At 38.2% G+C, this 19,262-nt stretch overlaps 1 protein-coding gene across 3 annotated transcripts in view; it reads left to right on the forward strand.

The window, feature by feature from the left end:
- The window catches only part of WDR19 (WD repeat domain 19), a 54,777-nt gene that overhangs the window by 6,866 nt on the left and 28,649 nt on the right, over positions 1-19,262 (forward strand). For 2 of the 3 annotated variants that reach the window (XM_050896512.1, XM_050896511.1), the window contains exons 4-15: positions 6,673-6,788; positions 7,371-7,486; positions 8,771-8,851; positions 11,163-11,275; positions 12,530-12,703; positions 13,896-13,966; positions 14,728-14,900; positions 15,004-15,118; positions 15,855-15,961; positions 16,374-16,496; positions 17,837-17,986; positions 18,529-18,676. In XM_050896512.1, the coding sequence (XP_050752469.1) occupies positions 6,673-6,788; positions 7,371-7,486; positions 8,771-8,851; positions 11,163-11,275; positions 12,530-12,703; positions 13,896-13,966; positions 14,728-14,900; positions 15,004-15,118; positions 15,855-15,961; positions 16,374-16,496; positions 17,837-17,986; positions 18,529-18,676 (1,487 nt within the window). Of the gene's footprint in view, positions 1-6,672; positions 6,789-7,370; positions 7,487-8,770; positions 8,852-11,162; positions 11,276-12,529; positions 12,704-13,895; positions 13,978-14,727; positions 14,901-15,003; positions 15,119-15,854; positions 15,962-16,373; positions 16,497-17,836; positions 17,987-18,528; positions 18,677-19,262 lie in introns of all 3 variants that reach the window. The other variant, XM_050896513.1, reaches the window with a different exon arrangement.

Raw genomic sequence — 19,262 nt, forward strand, 5'->3', positions numbered from 1 at the left:
TGATCAGTGCAACCCACTTACTCCACGTAGCATCAGTTGCATGACGCGTAGAAGGGACCTTCCCTTTGAACATCCAACCCAGCACCGGCAGTCGGGGTGCTAATAGGAGCTGTGTTTCGCTACCAGCCACTTCTGAGGCAGCTTGAACTCCTTCATATGCTGCTATCATCTCCTTTTCAGTTGGAGTATAGCGGGCCTCAGATCCTCGATATCCCCGACTCCAAAACCCTAGGGGTCGACCTCAGGTCTCCCCAGGTGCTTTCTGCTAGAGACTCCAGGTAAGGCCATTCTCCCCAGCTGCGGTGTAGAGCACATTTTTAACATCTGGTCCTGCCCGGACTGGCCCAAGGGCTGCTGCGTGAACTATCTCCCATTTAATCTGTTCAAAGGCTTGTTGTTGCTCAGGGCCCCATTTAAAATCGTTCTTCTTCTGGGTCACTTGGTAGAGAGGGCTTACAATCATACTATAATTTGGAATATGCATTCTCCAAAAACCTACAACACCTAAGAAAGCTTGCGTTTCCTGTTCACTAGTTGGTGGAGACATAGCTGCTATTTTGTTGATCACATCCATTGGGATCTGACGACGCCCATCTTGCCATTTTATTCCTAAAAACTGCATCTCCTGTGCAGGTCCCTTCACCTTACTCTGTTTTATGGCAAAACCAGCTTTCAGAAGGATTTGGATTATTTTCTCCCCTTTCTCAAAAACTTCTTCTGCTGTGTTGCCCCATACGATGATGTCATCAATGTAATGCAGGTGTTCTGGAGCTTCACCTTTTTCCAGTGCATTTTGGATCAGTCCATGGCAAATGGTGGGGCTGTGTTTCCACCCCTGGGGCAGTCGATTCCAGGTGTACTGGACATCCCTCCAAATGAAAGCAAACTGTGGCCGACACTCTGCTGCCAAAGGGATTGAGAAAAATGCATTAGCGATATCAATTGTGGCGTACCACTTGGCTGCTTGTGACTCCAGTTCATATTGAAGTTCTAGCATGTCTGGCACAGCAGCACTCAGTGGTGGCGTGACTTCATTCAGGCCACAATAGTCTACTGTTAGTCTCCATTCTCCATTAGACTTCCACACTGGCCAAATGGGGCTGTTAAAGGGTGAGCGAGTCCTGCTGATCACTCCTTGGCTCTCCAGTCGACGAATCAGCTTATGGATGGGGATCAGGGAGTCTCGGTTGGTGCGATATTGCCGCTGGTGCACCCTTGTGGTAGCAATCGGCACCTATTGCTCTTCGACCCTCAGCAACCCCACAACTGAAGGGTCCTCAGAGAGTCCGGGCAAGGTGGACAACTGTTCAATTCCCTCTGTCTCCAAGGCAGCTATACCAAAGGCCCACCGGTACCCCTTTGGGTCCTTGAAATACCCTCTCCTAAGATAATCTATGCCAAGAATGCATGGGGCCTCCAGACCAGTCACAATGGGGTGTTTTTGCCACTCATTCCCAGTTAGGCTTATTTCAGCCTCCAATACAGTTAACTGTTGAGATCCCCCTGTCACCCCAGAAATACAAATAGGTTTTATCCCTTTATAGCTTGATGGCATTAGAGTACACTGTGCACCGGTATCTACTAGAGCTTTATAATCCTGTGGATCTAATGTGCCAGGCCATCGAATCCACACAGTCCAGTAAACCCGGTTGTCCCTCTCCTCCGCCTGGCTGGAGGCAGGGCCCCTCTAGTCCTGGTCATAGGATTCTCCACTCATTTGTTGCAAAAATGGATTAGAATTCCTTTTCATAGAATCAGGAGTAAGATCAGCCCTTCCACTCTTGTCGGCCACACCGCTCACAGTGCTCACTGGAGGCTGAAGCAACCATTTTCCTGGAAGAACCCTCATTTGTGGTTGTTTTTCCTTGCAATTCACGTACCCGTGCATCTAAGACCAAGGTAGGTTTTCCATCCCACTTCCTCATATCCTCTCTGTGGTCAAGCAGGTAAAACCACAGGGTACTCCGTGGTATATACCTTCTCTCTCCTCTCTCTTGCTGAGAAGAATACCTTCTCCTAATAGCTGAGGTATTGGTCCGTACAGGTGGGCGGCCAAACTTATCCTCAAATTGCTGGAACTCTTGGGACAGTTTCTCGGCTAGTACGTCTGGCAGTTTCTCCACAGCTGCAACAAGGGAGGAAGTGAGACTTTCTTCGTATTGCCGAAGTCGGCGAACCAATTCATCTACTGTTGGTCCCTCCTCATCTTTCCAGTCCATTACTGCCAATGCATTGGCATACGATGATGGTGCAGTTCGTACAAACTTCCGCCACATGGGTCGTGCACATTGGACTTCATCTGGATCTGTGGGTAACTGCCCATCATCTGGGTCATAATAAACCATCTCCCGCACAGCTAATTCCCTCAGGTACTGGATACCTCTCTCCATGGTGGTCCACTTGCCTGGGTGACATACAACTTCTTCCTTGAAGGGGTACCTTTCCCTCACGCCCGATAGAAGTCGCCTCCAGAGGCTGAGGGCTTGTGGTTTTTTTCTAATCGCCTTGTCAATGCCCCCTTCCCTAGAAAGGGATCCCAATTGCTTGGCTTCCTTACCCTCTAATTCCAAGCTACTTGCCCCATTATCCCAGCATCGGAGCAGCCAGGTGATAATGTGCTCGCCTGGATGACGGCTGAAGTCTTTTCGCATATCTCGCAGCTCACTCGGGGATAGTGACCGGGTGATTATCTCCGGTTCTGCCTCTTCCTCCTGTTCTCGTGATGACCCTGCTTCACCTTCATCCTTTGCTAAGCGAACTGATTTTTTTGTATATTTCTTCTTCTGTATAGGGGCGATTGATATTGGCACCAGCTGATTCTCTAGTTCAACTGCATCATCCATCGCCAAGGTTTGAGTAGCCACAGTGCCTGTTGCTGGGGTTTGAGTAGCCACAGTGCTTGTCAGGGGGATTAGAGTGGCTGCAGTAGCTGTCACCAGAGTTTGAGTAGCCACACTGCTTGTCGCTGGGGTTTGAGTAGCCGCAGTACCTGTTGCCAGAGTTTGAGTAGCTGCAGTGCCTGTCACCGGGGTTTGAGTAGCTGCAGTCATGGGCGCTGATCTCTGGGTGGTATTTTTAAATAGTTGTTTAACCCTAGACAAGATCTGAATCACATTCAGAAACAGGCTGATTCCTAGCAATAGGACCATGCTAAGTTCAACATCCCAAGGATAGTCAAAATTTACAAACTCCTCCAATGCTATTGTAATTAACCTGGCAGAGAAAAGGAAGATGTGGGAAGATGTCTCCCCAGTAGGTTGGCTCCCCGAGGAGAAAAGGTAGGAAGTGCAATTATTAATGTTCTCTAGGAGATAACACCCGAAGTACGGAGATGTCTCCTCCATAGATTGGCTCCCAGAGGAGAAAAGGTAAAAGGTACAATTATTAACAGTCTCCCATAGGTGGCTCCCAAAGTACAGAGGTGATAACAACGCTGAGTACAAACACCCAATTAGTTTCACGGCCTGCACTTCTGTCATATCATAAACCAGTGTTACAAACAACAACAACGTGATAACTCTAGCCCAGTTCCCACAGATGATAAACAGCACAACAGGGAGCATATACTGCAAGTGGGGCATTACATAACGCAACTTCAAGAACCACAACACCACCTTTGAGAGCAAAAGAACCCACATTGTAACCAGTAACTATCAAACCAATACAATGAATACTTACAAGTTTGTTTTAACACACTCTGATCAGATCTGTCGTTATCTCAACCCTTCCTGCCCCACATTGGGCATCAAAAAGGCTGTCGTGATTTAACCCCAGCCAGCAACTAAGCACCACGCAGCCGCTTCCCCCTCCCCCCTCCCAGTGGGGTGAGGAGGAGAAAAGGAAAAAAAAATGTAAAACTCATGGGTTGAGATAAGAACAGTTTAATAACTAAAGTAAAATATAATACTAACAATAGTAATAATGAAATATAATAATAATAATAGTAATGAAAAGGAATACAACAAAAAAAAGGAAGGTGGGGGAAAGAAAAAAGAACCAGTGATGCACAATGCAATTGCTCACCACCTGCTGACCAATGCCCAGTTAGTTCCCGAACCGCGATCCGTGCCTCCCGGCCAACTCCCCCCTGTTTATATACTGGGCATGACGTTCCATGGTATGGAATACCCCTTTGGCTAGTTCAGGTCAGCTGCCCTGGCTCTGCTCCCTCCCAGCTTCTTGCACACCTGCTTGCTGGCAGAGCATGGGAAACTGAAAAGTCCTTGGCTTAAGATAAGCGCTACTTAGCAACAACGAAAACATCAGAGTGTTATCAACATCATTCTCACACTAAATCCAAAACACAGCACTATACCAGCTACTAAGAAGAGAGTTAACTCTGTCCCAGCCGAAACCAGGACACTGGTTTAGGGTGGGAGGAGATATCTAAGGTGATCCTACTCTAAGGTTCAAATCCCTACCTTTCTGAATTTGGCCACAGACTTAAAACCTTCCTGAGGCCTACATAACAATCAAGCATTGGGTTAACAAATAAGTTTGGTTCAACAATTAAACTTTTAACTTCTTTGAATCTATTCCACTAAACTATTGCACTCTACATAAACATGCTGTCTGTAGAAAAGAGTGGAAGCAAATCTGTCCCATGTTTGTTAGGGCACTCACCTAAGCAGAGAAACAGCTAATTTTGGATACTGCTGCTATTTTATTTACTTGAGTTGAGACAAACACTCCTTTTGATTTAACCCTTCATTTCTAAATTTCCTTTGTGTATGTTTTTGGGTTGTTTTTGGTGGTGTTTTTGTTTTTTAAGTAGTCAAAGATACCAAAATTGGAGTGTTTTATCCATTAAATCAAAAAAATTCAGTTCAGCTGGAAAACTTGGGGGGTGGGGGTTGTGTTGGTTTCTATGAGGGTGGGTTTTTTCCAGATTTAGGTTGAAAACTCCATGTCTGGAATATGGAAATATTCCATATTTCCATTAACGTGTACACTTATGCTTTGTAAAATTCATTTGGAAGACTGGATATTTGATTATGGGATATTTCCATATGTTACAGCCTGGTATCCTATATGCGTATGTTGAAACTGAACTTAAACTGTACTGAGACAAAATATAACTTCTATGCAAGTTATTCCACTGCTGAAAAAGTAAAAGAATTGCCACTTTGCACAAAATACACAGTGACTTAACCTATACATGATTTAATGAAGTTATGTTTTGAAGATTGTCGGTAGAATGTTAAGTCACATGTTAGAAAACAGTTTCAAAACAAGCGAATGATTGTACATACAAATGAGAAATTTAAATGAGATTACTTCTTCCTACTGTGTAATTAATTATATGTAGCATTGTATAGGCCTCTTGTTTAGGTATTTGTGGATTACTCAGTTATTTCTTAGTCATTACATTTTGGCATTATTAGTTATTACGTATTATCAACAATATGCCTTTTTAGCACAGATGTTGTAATGATTATTATTTATAATCTTCTTTTCTGGTGGAATACATCAACTTTGGCATTAACATTTGGGGGGGGGGGGGGGGGGTAAAGTTTTCCCAAGTAGGGGTTTCGGGTTTTTTGATAGGTCAATTTTAAACTATAGCTATTTATATAATCAAAGCAGTTTATGAAGATGTATATATACGTTATATTGTGTGAAGGAATAGACCATATTGTACCTCCTTTTCATGTGTGAACAGATATTTGGGGGGAAGAGTAACTTGCCAGTATGCAAGCAAAAAAGAGCATAGAAGGTACTTATCAGAATGGAGTATGTGGTTATTGCAGTTCCTTCACGATCTTTCTCTCTAATATCTGAGGTAAAATGCTTATTGGAGGCAGCCTCACTAGAACAGTATACATCAATTTAAGTGCCTAATCCTTCTTTTGTCACAGTGTTATTTCTTAAGCAGGATAAGCACTAAGACATAAAAACAGTGTGATAATCAGGCTTTTCTGGTATCCTTCTCTTTTTGAAATTAGAACAGCACAAACAAAACCCCTCACATGCAAACCAAATATATATTGGAGGTCATTTCATGTGTCAATATCTGAAATTTGTTTCAAATTGCTATTGCGTGCTTACAGTAAAATTTAAAAAGATGGGAGAGGCATTGACAGAAATAACTGCATTAATTAGAAAATTCTGATTAAAATTGTTTTGCTTAAGAGGCTTTTTTTTTTAAATGTGATGTATAGTATTTATCTGTGTACCCTTAAATATACAAGGCCTTGCTGTATCTGAAATGTCAAGTTAAAATGGCTTTTTCTAACTTTCTTATTACGTTGACTAGAAATAGACCTATTCACTTGGAGTTGGCTGAATTCATGGATTACTGAAGTACAAAAAAACAATGCAGAAAGTGACTGGAAAATTTCACATACCTTCATGGTATCTTTGAGTGGGTTTTAAAGCTGCATATTTGGCCAAATTACCCATGATTCCATCAAAGAGTGTTGATGTTTGCAGACACGCTTCCATTTGTACAAGTCTTATTACATTATCTCATACAACTTTTTATTACTTTCACTATTTCGTGCACACTTAAATAATTCCAATACTTGTTGTAGAGAACATTTGCTTAATTTAAAAATTCTGCTTGGTCTGTGTGATTTCATAGAACTTCAAAACAAATATGCAAAATGTTCTTACATGTAAGCACATGAAAGGAATCTCTACCATACAAAGTAAAATTTTTGTTTATTTTAGGGATGCAATGTCTTTCTTATTATGGTCTCGAGTTGGAACTTTACTTGCTGTTGGAACAACAAAGGGAAACTTACTTATATATAACCGTCAGACTTCTCGCAAGATTCCTGTTCTTGGTATGCATTGGTTTGAAACTAAACTTGCACATGTGAAAGCGGAATTTTGCTAATATACTTAGACTCCTTTTTAGTTCTGTGTATGAACATGCAAGTCAAAAATGTGCTCATACTCAACTTGCACCTTCTGTTTTGTTGTACTTACCAGAGTATTTTTATAGTATAGTAAGTTAAAAATATATCTAGAAATACCTGATAACTGCCTCATGGGAAACTTGTGTTATCTTTCTTGCAAAGGATTTGTGTGGTTGCTCTTGTTGCTAAGTTACTTTTTCTTATCTGCTTAGAGTACCTCTGGGCAGAAAGGTTAAGGATATAGCAGAGTCCTCAGAAATTTGATGCAAAGAAATGGAAGAACAGGAGCTGTGCAAGTTCCTGTAAGGTCAAAAGACTTCCATCTGGGAGTAGAAGATGTAAAAAAAAAAAAAGAAAAAAAAAAAGCTCTTGAATTTGTAAATGCTCCAATAAGTTGTTTCACATTCTGACAATCTGTGTTTGATTGGCCAAACAGAGCATATTTCCATCCCAGGTTTTGTTTGTGGTTGTGTTCATTTGTGTTGTATAGGTTTCTTTCTTTTTCAGGTAAGCACACTAAGCGGATTACTTGTGGTTGTTGGAGTACTGAAAACCTTTTGGCTCTAGGCGGTGAAGACAAAATGATTACTATAAGCAATCAGGAAGGGGATACTATAAGACAGGTAGTATTTATAACCCCCATTTGATTTTAAGGCATACATTAATACTCCTGGTTCCCGAGAAAGCTGGGACCTGTGGGAGTTTATGCCTTTTCAATCCCGCTGCTTTCAAGGACAAGGAGCCTTTGGAAAACCTCGTGTAGGATGAGGGCATATCTAAACATCTAAACCTCTGTGTTACGCAGTGTGATTTATGATATCAGAGTCTCTGCAATTCTGTTGTGGTCCTGCCTAAACATGCTTCTCTCATCCTTGATCCTGATCTGTATCTGTTACAAGAGGATCCTATGAGTGCAGTCTTAGGTTGACTTCCCCAGTAGCAGCACAGGGCGGCTCTCACATGACTGTTTATAAGGTCTTTAGGAAGTACTTTTAGTGTTGGTTTTGCTTTAGATTGGTTAAACAAAGATCTTGCCTCTGGTGTGCAAGAATTACTCCTAGGCTGGACCTCCATTGCATTGTTGAGAGGCTGATTCCAGTGCTTCCTCCCAGTACACTCTGATTCTCTAATCAAGCATTCTGCTTACATACATCACAGTCCTTCCGAGCAATGACAGTTATTCCATAATGTGAAAATTAATATAGTTCACTTTTTTAACTTTAATGAACAGTGTTTCACTCAAGATTTTCAAAGAACAAATCTTTCATAGTTCATTTCATATGCTTCCATCTTTATGTCTGAAGATCACAATTGGAGAAGAATACCCTAATAAATTTATTAGAGTATGTCTGTGCTTTACACTAGCTGGCTTAGGTGGTAGAAGCAGTGTAGCTGAGACAGCAGAGACCTAAGCAAGGCTTGCTTATGAGGTTTTTTAATCTCATATTGACTACAAAAGCAACTAGATTGCTATCACTACCTAAGCCAGATCAGGTATGTCCATATTAAAATGCATTGTAAATATTTAACCTGTATGCCTTATTCTTGGTCTTCCTTCTTTGAATTTGCATTGGAGTGACCTTGTTTGTACTGCTTCAGTTGGTACTGTCTGTATATCATCATCTTGCAAGTCTTCTTCCTCATCTGGATCTTTCCTTCTCTATTTGGATTTGTATTTCTGACTGTTTCCTAGATATTTTTTCAGTATGTTCCATGACAACATGTCATTATGATCCAAACTGAGGTCATGTTTTCTCCAACTTTTTTCTTAGTTTTGGTACTAAGTGCAGTAACAACTCTATCTATCCTTAATGCTAAAATGTACAGGGCAGGAATAATGCAATTATTTATCATCAGTATTTGCTACATTAACTATTGATTTCTCAATCTGAACTTCTTTCTTGCAGACCTCAGTGAGTTCAGACCCCAGTGATATGCAGTTCTCAGTTATGAAGACTGATGAAAGAATATCAACCAGGGAAAGCACAGTAAGAAGTCAATACAAAATACTGCAAAAAGTGTTAATCTGATGTTTCAGGGTTTCTGCTGGCAACCAGTATGGGCCAGGGAGCAATTTGTGGGCCAGGGAGCAATTTGTTCCTCCTTGACTTAAAATTTGGTGTTGAAGATTTTTTTTTTCTTTTCCAAAACTTTCCTTTAAAGTGAAGCCATACCCCTTTGTTCATTAAGGATGTGTTCATGAAAAGTGCAGTGGTCAGCAATATGACAGATAACAGAGCGGTTTTGCAGTGGTAGTTAACATAATAGATGGACATGTGTGCAGGGACTTAAAGAAATACATACAATATAAATATAGAACATACAATATAAATATAGAACAGTATATGCAATGTGGCAGATGGAAATGGAGCAGGATTGTCAAAATTGCAGAGATGCTGCCTTTCAGAGGGCAGATGTCAGCTGTCAGTTTTGGGAACAGATCACTGCTCTTTAGGTTTTCACCTTATGCAAACCTCAGCATTAATGAGACTAAAAGCCCCAGTGTCAGTCTTCTGGTGTGAGCATTATCCTGTCTCTGTCTAAATGGCTACAGTTCCACTGTATTCATCATCTTTCTTGAACAAATCGAAGTCCATCAGATTGGTCAATGGTGAAGTACAGAAAAACAGGATAATGATAACTATTAGCAGAGCATATTATTAAATGATCAGCAATGAAATACCAAGACAAAGACATAGAAAATCCATGGATAGAAAGGTGGTACTGTGTTAGAATTTGTCCGGATCTATACACTTATACAACATAATTAAATTCTCACAGTCAGATTTAATCTATGGAGTATAGGTGTCAAGAAATAATTTTTCCCCGTGTTTACATTGACAGGGACCTGGAGGAGTTTTTTGCCTCTCTGCATGGAGTGAAATATTTCTGCTTCCTAGGGAAATTTAATTAACAGATATTTTGAAAATGCAGGAACTGAGGACTTCAGCCTTGATTTCTTCTGCTGCTTCCTGGGGCATGCGATAGCCTAGGCTTTGCAGGTTTTTTATTACAGCTCCCAAGTTTGCTGTAAAATGTTAGGAAACGTTCTGTAATTCTGTAGTTCTTGGTGTTTGTGCTTGAATGGTCTGTCAGCAGCTCTAAACCACATAGCATTTATTGTCTAGGTGTCTGTTGTGGGGAGGCTTGGCTTGGTAACGATCACTTCCAGGGTGTTAGTTACGACTAACAGAAAAAAAAACCTGCAAGTTGGATCAAAATAAGTAGTACTAGAGTTAACACCTTGCCCTGCAACATAAAATAATGCCTGTAATTTCTTAGAAGAGTTTAAGAAATAGTATTTCTTAAATACTTTATCATTAAGCTGCAATGGAATTATAAGCAAACTGTTTTAAAAGGCAGAAAACATACTTTTTATATTTGGGGTAACTTGAGGAATTATAGGTCAGAATTTGAGTTTATAATTCTGGATTAATGGATTTTTAGGTCAACATATGCCTTTTTTCCTCAGTTTGAAAATATCAGCTTTGTATTTCATTCTTCCAGCTCTTATTTTAGGAATAAACCATTGTCTCCTTTTTACACAAGGAGAGCTGGAACAGAAGGTAATATAGAGTAAATTTGTAAATAGCCCTTCAAAGTATCTTTGTCAAAGAATAAGGTGAAACAAGCTGCTGCTCCTTGCTTTTTCTGAGTGTTTTACTCTTGCCTGACAATAACACACACTCTAGTAACAAAAATAATCTTTAAAAAAACCCCAAAGTTCAACCTGTCTTCCACTATGAAGTCCAGCATCTCTATGGGATTCATCAAGTAAAATGCACTCACCTAGACTGACATCAAACTGTAGATATTGCATGTTTAATACACACTGAATAGGCTGTTTCTTTTGGAATTGTCTTTCTATCTTTGAAATCTCAGCAAGTTACTTGAAATAGCAGTGTTGTGATAGTCTTCCCTTCAACCTCCCAGATAAAAATTCTGTGGATCAAAAAACACATTGCAGTTCGAGTGAGAGTAGTCCAGCAGGGTAACTCCACGTGACCTGCTGCCTTTTCCTCTGAGGAAATGGAGCTGACTTAATGCTTTTGTAGGGAAAAGTCTTGAATTTGAGATGTGTGTTCTGCTGGGCTTGAATTTAGATCTGTGAACCACAGGCTCACAAGGGGGATATCCTGAAAATCTCTTCCACTGTTGATAAAGATTCAGAATTCACATTCATGGGATTCTTAAGGATTATTGCAAGTCCAAAATCTCATCTTTTAGTGAAGATGTGGGGCCTTATTTTAAAGTGATGCCATTCTTATCAAGTTAATTTTTCTTTTCATTCATTGGCAGGTAAGTGTAGTGGTCGGCAAGAAGACTCTCTTTCTTTTTAATTTGAATGATCCTGATAACCCGATTGATCTGAAATTTCAGCAGCCTTATGGCAGTATTGTAACCTACAGATGGTGAGCAGAACTTTCTTAATGAAACATTCTAGTATTAACAAGCTGAAGATTTTCCCGGTAGTTGTGATAAATGCTGGAAATGAAATCATATATCCCTTGCTTACACTGGATTTTTCTTGGATGTATTGTAGGCTTTTTAATAATTTTTTTCCAAACACAAAGAAGTCTACATTTTGTAATTGTTTTACTTGACAATTCAATGACTATAAAAGCCATATTTTCAAATATAATTGCTGTTGATATGCTCAGCTTTAGAACACTAATACTGTTGCTGTCCTGACAGTAGATTAAACTGAAGGTTTTATAGGTTGTTTTCTGTTTGGATGAGTAACTGATGAAAGAGCTAGGGGTGGAGTTGTATCCTTCAGCTAGTTTGTTGCTTTATAAAGTAGGGCAAAGTTCTTGTAGCCTCCCTGCTATGTAATCCAATTGGTAATGTTCCTTTGAAGAAATCCCAAGCTAGAAGTTTCAACTCTATACCCAAAAAGTAGCTGTACTGTTTCTGTATCCTTTAATGCCTGTTCAGTCAGTGCAGACTTGACATTTATCCCTTTAGACTACAACTATGTAAGAAAACATACAGCTGCATGCTTCTTAATTTATGGCCACATGTCTGACAAGGCATACCTGGGCTATTTCCCTTGCAATGATTTTTTTTGCAAATAAGCTGATGAGATATTGTTTGAATTCATCCTCACACACTATAACTATTTCTGCCTTAACCTCGTTATATCTACTTGACACTATGAAAAGTAAACAGACTATCTATTCACAAGTACAGATTGTAGCTTTGGTACTTCTACTGTGTTTGCAGTAGTATGGCTTAAGGACACAGTGACTGGCATTATTATTTTTAGCATAGCTTTCATGGGACCAGGTCAGCCAGAACCTTGAAATGGAAGTTTCCATCTTCTGACATGCTTATTCCAGTGAAGATACCAGAGGTCTTTCTCCTGGCATCACTGCCATGTATGCAGCTTGCTGAAAGTAAAGTGGCAGTATAGAAGAGAGAATAAAGACGACTTATGAGTGAACTCTGGGCACAGACATGGTTTTGTCCTTTAAGAATCTTTGGTTGTTTTTCCCTTAATTTATTTTATACTATGTTGTTCTACATTATATATATAAATTCCCATAATTTGATTATTTTTTCTATTAAAGGGAGGCATTGAAAGTTACCCCAGTAGTCTGAAAGAAAATGCATTTTGCATATTGCATAAATAGGTCTCTTAATTGTTGATTTTTTTGTAACAGGTATGGTGATGGCTACATTATGATTGGTTTCTCACGAGGGTGTTTTGTAGTCATTTCTACACACATTCGTGAGATAGGTCAAGAAATCTTTCAAGCTCATAATCATAAGGATAATCTAAGCAGCATTGCTATATCACAGTCATTAAACAAAGCTGCATCATGTGGAGACAATTGGTAAGTGGTAGTTTTATACATAAAGAATGGAATTCATCTCACATAACTGTAGCTGTTAGGCATTAAAGCTAGGCTCCCTAAGGCTTCAAGGCTCCCTAAGAAGTCAGTGCAGAGAAGGTGAGATGAATTGCTCTGTGGAACTGCCTCTCTGCCTAAAGTTAGGAGAAGCTAATTTTGACCAAAATCTCTGCAATTGCAATTAAGTTTATTGTAATTAATTGTAAACAAAAAAAAATTAATTAAACTTTAGTATAGATTATTCCTTTTTATTCTTTCTTTTTCTACTGTGTTACTGGGCTACAAAAATGTCCGCATTTAGTAAATGTATGATTTATTGAACAATTCATTTAAAGCTGTACTGCATATGCTGATGCCCTGATATCCTCCTCTCTGGTGTTTGGTCTTACCTGCAGTCTAGACAAAAGTATAAATGTGTAAGCAATTAAGGAAAAAAATAGTTAAAGAGACTGGAGTTTTTCCAAAATATGTTGTGCATATGATAGAATATCTCCTTAAGCTCCTTATCTGCTACTCCCTGGCTCTGTGATATCTGAATTCTTCAGTGAAAAAGGAGCTGAGTGATGGTAGGAGTCAGACCGTTCTGTCTGTCCTCAGTTCTGTGTATGACCTTAACAGACTGCTGATTGATGACACTTGGACATCAAGAGTGGTATAACTATAAGCAAAACACGGTGCAACTTCAAGCACTTCAGCTCTTGTACAATAAGTATTATTTCTTTAAGGGGTTCTTTAGCATATATTGAGTAACGTGACAGCATAAGTAAACTCTCTGTCCCTTTTTATGTGAAGCAGGATTGAAAGCTAGTTTTTTGCATCTGTGTTTCAAGCGGTGTTTGTCCATCAGGAATGTGTTTTTAACCTAATCTGTATTGTAACAGGTCAAAAGGGAATAATGGTGTGTGTTTCCCACCCCTGAGTTCTTTTGAATTGGATTTGTGCCTTTTCCTCAAGTTTTAGTTCTCTGAGCAAATCTTTTTGTACAGTGATAGTGATATACTATTTAGAGTGATGGATAACAATGAGTGTGTGTTGCTCTTTAGGAAACAGGAGGCATTTTGCGTTTGTGCTTTATTTTTTGCTCCATTAGGCTGTCTTGATTGGGTTGGGTTTCTTCCAGTTTATGATGACTGAGATTTATATTAGTGAGAATGACTGTTTATTTTTGTTTTAGCATTAAAATCCATGATCTGTCAGACCTGAGAGAAATGTATGCAATAATAAACTTGGATGACGAAAACAAAGGTATGTTAACAGTCTCCACGAGGACAGAAATTTTTACAAATTAAGTAAAACAGAATTTTGATGGTGACTCTGTTTACATGAGTGAAAGTACTGTTGTTGGAAAAACCATGTAAATACAGAATTTATTATAAATTCCTTCTTTCCCAACTTGTATTTATTAGGTGACCCATAGCAAAATGGGAACATATATCTTATCGGTTCAAAGTATAGAGAAGTACAGCTCTCAGAATATTTGATCAGTTGGTGTTTTGGTTTTTTGAATCTGTAATACAGTATATTCAGATTACTAAAATAATATACTTAACTGGTTTCTGTTTCTTTCCATGTTTTTTTTGGTGGGGTTTTTTTTGTGCTTTTCAGCATCTCTTGTACTGACAGATGATACTTAATCTGTTCTCATCCTGATATACAGGATTTGTGCCTGTGGCTTCCAGAACGTTGTTACAAGACTATGTTCTTGGGTAATGAGTTACCACCATTATCTCCTCTTGTAGTGTCTGTAAATACTTCAGTTATTGTCAAGTCTTCACTCTTAGGAAAATGCTAAATTAGTAAATTATGGGTTTGGTTTGAGTGATTCCCGTTAATCTTGGAATTATATTAATTGATTATGTTTGAGTACATTAGTACATATATTCCTAGGTATGGATTCCTACCATTTTCACATTTTAAAGCAAAATAATTGTTTCTTGGTTTCAGTAGTTAAAGAAAGGAATTTTTTTTTTTTTTTTTTTCCCCCCTAAAACTTGTGAATGTTTTAGGTGTAGATCAGCTGGCTTGGACAGATGATGGACAGTTGTTGGCAGTATCTACACGAAGAGGATCCCTCCATATTTTCTTGACAAAGCTTCCAATCCTTGGAGATGCTTGCAGTACACGGATTGCATACCTCACTTCTCTTCTTGAAGTTACTATAGCCAATCATGTGGAGAGAGTATGACAACCTCTTCCTTTTAAACTTCATTTAGATATAAGTAAAGTAAGTATTAATAGCGGATGAAAATTGTTTTGTTTTGTTTTGTTTTGTTTTCTTACAGGAGCTACCAGTCACAGTCTCTGTTGAAGTAGAGCCCAGTTTTGTTGCTATTGGTGTTTATCATTTGGCTGTAGGAATGAACAATCGGGCTTGGTTTTATGCACTTGGAGAGAATAGTAAGCATAAATTTAGTTCTCTTAAAACTGCTGCGTCATTGTGTCTTATTTTATGAATTCGGTATTGTGTTTAGCAGTTCTGGACGTATTCCACATTGTACTATAACAACTTGAATTGCCATATGGTCCTGTTAGGACCGGATAATGATCTTCACGAACTGAAGCAGTTATGACAAGGTATTGTAAATAATAGAAATAAAACTTTAGGTTCAAGGTATTGGTAATGAAATGTAGAATGTTTCTTTTTTGGTTTTGTTCAGATCATGTTGTTAACCAATGAAGGACTTTTAGGCTTATGAGACGTTATTTGACCATGCCTTTAAATACTAAGTTTGGCAAAGTACCTAGGGACTATATGATCTGAGGGTTTAAATTCTCAGTTTGATAGATGTTCATGTTGTTTGCATGGGGTAAGGTAAAATTGCTTATGCTATGTCCAGATTTTTTCAGTGGATTTAAAGCTTTCATGTCTCTCTAAGCATCACCTTTTTTGACTAATAATAAATTAATCAAAACTGTAAGAATACTAGTCAGAGTTGCATAGGAAGAGAGTTTCTCTTGTACTTTCTAACCAGTCCTCTGACTGCTAAGAAGTCTCTTTACATGTGACTTGTCCCCTCACTGCTTAGTTGTGAGTTTTTTACATCTGGTTACTCAGCTGCAAATTTAGATGGTGATAAGTGAAGACCTATACAAAAATCAAAATATTTTTACCTTTTCTGTTTGAATTCTTTAGATGTAAAAAAGCTTAAAGATGTGGAGTACCTGGGGACAGTAGCAAGTATGCATCTTAATTCCGATTATGCCGCTGCTCTCTTTGAGGGTAAAGTCCAGTTGCATATGGTAAGAGCTCTGGCAATTTGGAGTTGCTAATGAGTTGATCTAAGCTGAACAAGTTAATGTAATTTTAAAAATGAGAGAAAATGGAGTGATCTTCAGTTAATGGAGATAAAAATTAAAAATTCTTTATAATTTTTTTGCTGGCTAATTAAAATATAAAGCTGAGTTCCTGTAGACTTTAGAAATACAACCTAGTCTAGAACAGGTGAAGAAAAAGTGTTTTCTTGTGAACTATTTAACAAGTTTTATTTTAAAAGTCTCTGTGGGAATATGACAGAAGCAGATGCTGGGTTTTTAAGGGATGCACATGCAAGTTTGTTTTCATCTCATTTCCTTACAGTTTGATACAGGCAAAACTATGATACCTCATTGTTAACAGTGGAGTTTCTCAGTTCATTCTATTCTTTCTATTTAGATAGAAAGTGAAGGTTTGGATGCTCAGGAAGAACGAGAAACTCGACTCTTCCCAGCAGATGATGATAAATACCGAATTTTGTGCCATGCTTTAACTACTGACTTCCTCATATATGGTACAGATGTGAGTATTACGTCTGTTTTTAAAGATCTTTTTAGATGGCATGTATTTCTATCTGAATTATTTGGAGTATTACTCATACTTTTAGCAAAAAAAATGTGCTTCTGAGAAGTTTACAGTGGATTATTTTCTATGCAAGAACTTTATGCAAATACAGTCAAAATTGCATCCAACTTCCTTTACTGCTGCATTTATGAGAGATGCATTGGCAGGAAGGTTAAGTTTTGCTTTTACTGGTGTTTGTTGGAAAACACTCATTTTAACAGCAGAATTTAATTCTATTGCATTAGCGAGAGGGTTGACAATCAAACTGTCTTCCAGATATAAGAAAAAAACATAGCACTTGCCTTGCAAATTTGTTGATTTAGGTGGTGATGTGATAGATGTGGACAAAAAGGTACTGAGGTAAACAAGTATGATAGCATAAATGGAAGTCTTGACTTACTATTGAAGCCTTTGCCCAAAGAGAATTTTTTGAGGTGTTTCAACAGATAGGAATTAGGAGGGCACTGAAAAAGGATGTGGACGTGCTTATGGATTTTTCCAGAGATTTTCCCATGCACGAGGGGTGTAGTTTCTTTCCTTTTAGTATTTTCTGGCACTGGGAATACAGGGCACATTTGGCATTGTAGTATTGTGCTCTTTGTAACACAGACTGATGTATTGACCTTCCAGAGGAAAGGTCAATCACTATCTCTGGTGTTACCACTGGTTTAATAACTTGAGTGGTTTTGCAGCAGTTGAGGGCTTTCCCACCTCCTCAGTACCTAAACTAGTACTGATAAATTTGAAGTACTAAATTCGCAACTGATCAATTTGATGTGTGCAAATTTTACAATTGACTTCAAAAGCTGCCTTTTACTTTCAGTGTTCTTCTTTGTGTGACACTGATTGAAATATAGCATTAATCACAAATCATTTTGATTGCTTTTCTCCCTTGAATTAGGTACATCTGTTCTTAAGAATGTGTGGTTCTTCCTTGGAGGCAAATTTTTCAGCTTTGTTTGAAGGTTAAACTTCTCAAAGCAATGAGGCAGGCATTTCCCCTGTTCAGAGAACTGCACAGTAAATACAGCTTGTCTCCAAAAGCAGAGTGAGATAAAAAACAGAAAGCCCCTCAAACCTCCAGCTCCTTTCCCCATGCCCCAAAAAGCCTCAAGTTTTCCTATCCTGCCCAAAACCAGCTGTGAATGAAGAAGGAAGCCAAAAAAACACCTGGAAGTATTTTTCTTTGAACACTCTTCATGCTCAGCACTCTAAGATGGGAGAAACTACAACCAAGTTAGTTATCTACTTGCCACTTATTGATGTCATTATTAGCTTTTTCTATTATTTCCCATTAGACTGGAGTTATTAATTATTTCTACATTGAAGACTGGCAATATGTGAATGAATATCGGCATCCTGTCAGTGTGAGAAAAATTTTTCCAGATCCCCATGGAACCAGATTGGCTTTCATAGATGACAAAAGTGATGGCTTTGTCTATTGTCCGGTAAGTTAGTGTGGGATACCCATATAATTATATTTACAAGCAGGCTCTTCAACTATGTAGTGTTTTTAACAGAGAATGAAGAAGCTTTTGTCACTCCAACATGTATGCTGGTAGAAGAAATTGCCAAGGAGGCTTGAAGATAACTTAATGGTAATGTAAGGAAATAAAATCTGTCATACTAGATCAGGACAATTTCATTATACTAAATTCCTGATCAGTAATTTTCAGAAATGTGTTTGTGTATTCAAATACAGATATCTTAGCCCATTAACAAACACTGCCAGTTTCACTGCCTGTCCCCATACCTTTTTTCGAAGAAAAGTAAATAATATTCATTTAATGTGCATTTTCTCCATTTACTTCCCTTCTGAATTAAACTATTATGTTATTCAGAGTCACTGCTTATAAGAAAACTTTTTCTTAATACAATTTTCGTATTTCTGCACTATTTATATTCTTTTATTTTTAATCATAACCGGGATGAATAGTTAATTTATCTTCTTAGTCACTTGCTAGTAATTTTCCTTTTGCATTATTTGTAGGTAAATGATAGATTATATGAGATTCCAAACTTCTCACCAACTATTAAAGGAATCCTGTGGGAAAACTGGCCAATGGATAAAGGTGTTTTTGTTGCTTTTGATGATGATAAAGTGTACACTTATGTTTTTCATAAGGCTGCCATTCAAGGTACTGTAAATGCTTTTAAAAACTTATTCACTATTTTAGTTAATAAAGTAAAACATGTTCTGAGTCTTCATTTGTCTTAAATGTTTTCATAACTGCATATAAAAATAAATAGTACTACAGAAGTTCTGAAGTGCAACTGATGAATAGAAAATTTGGAGCTCTGTAAAGCTCCAAGAAGGCATTTTGGTCTTAACTCCCTAAGCTTCTTGCTATTATAATCTTTTGTCTGAAATTTACACATTGTGCTTCAAATGTATTTTGAAATGTTCGTGACAAAATCTTAGGATCAGGAGGACAAAACTTGTATTCACTTACACCATTAACCAAAATTGTAATCATAGCAATTTCTGTATTTGTGACAGAGAAACATTAAGAAATTTACCTACAAACATTTGGAAAATGACCTTACTAGTTTAGAAGATTTAAGTTACGTATATTTATTTTGCTGAAAAATATGCCCTGTACAGTAGGTGGTGACTACCAGAATTAGAGACCTTGAGTTAATGCCCTGCAAATCTACATTATTTCAGCTGTGACTGCTTGCTGCACTATACCGTGTAGGGATTTTTTAAGTGATGTCTTCTTT

The sequence above is a fragment of the Gymnogyps californianus genome, chromosome 4 (assembly GCF_018139145.2).
Source record: "Gymnogyps californianus isolate 813 chromosome 4, ASM1813914v2, whole genome shotgun sequence".
NCBI lineage: Eukaryota > Metazoa > Chordata > Aves > Accipitriformes > Cathartidae > Gymnogyps > Gymnogyps californianus.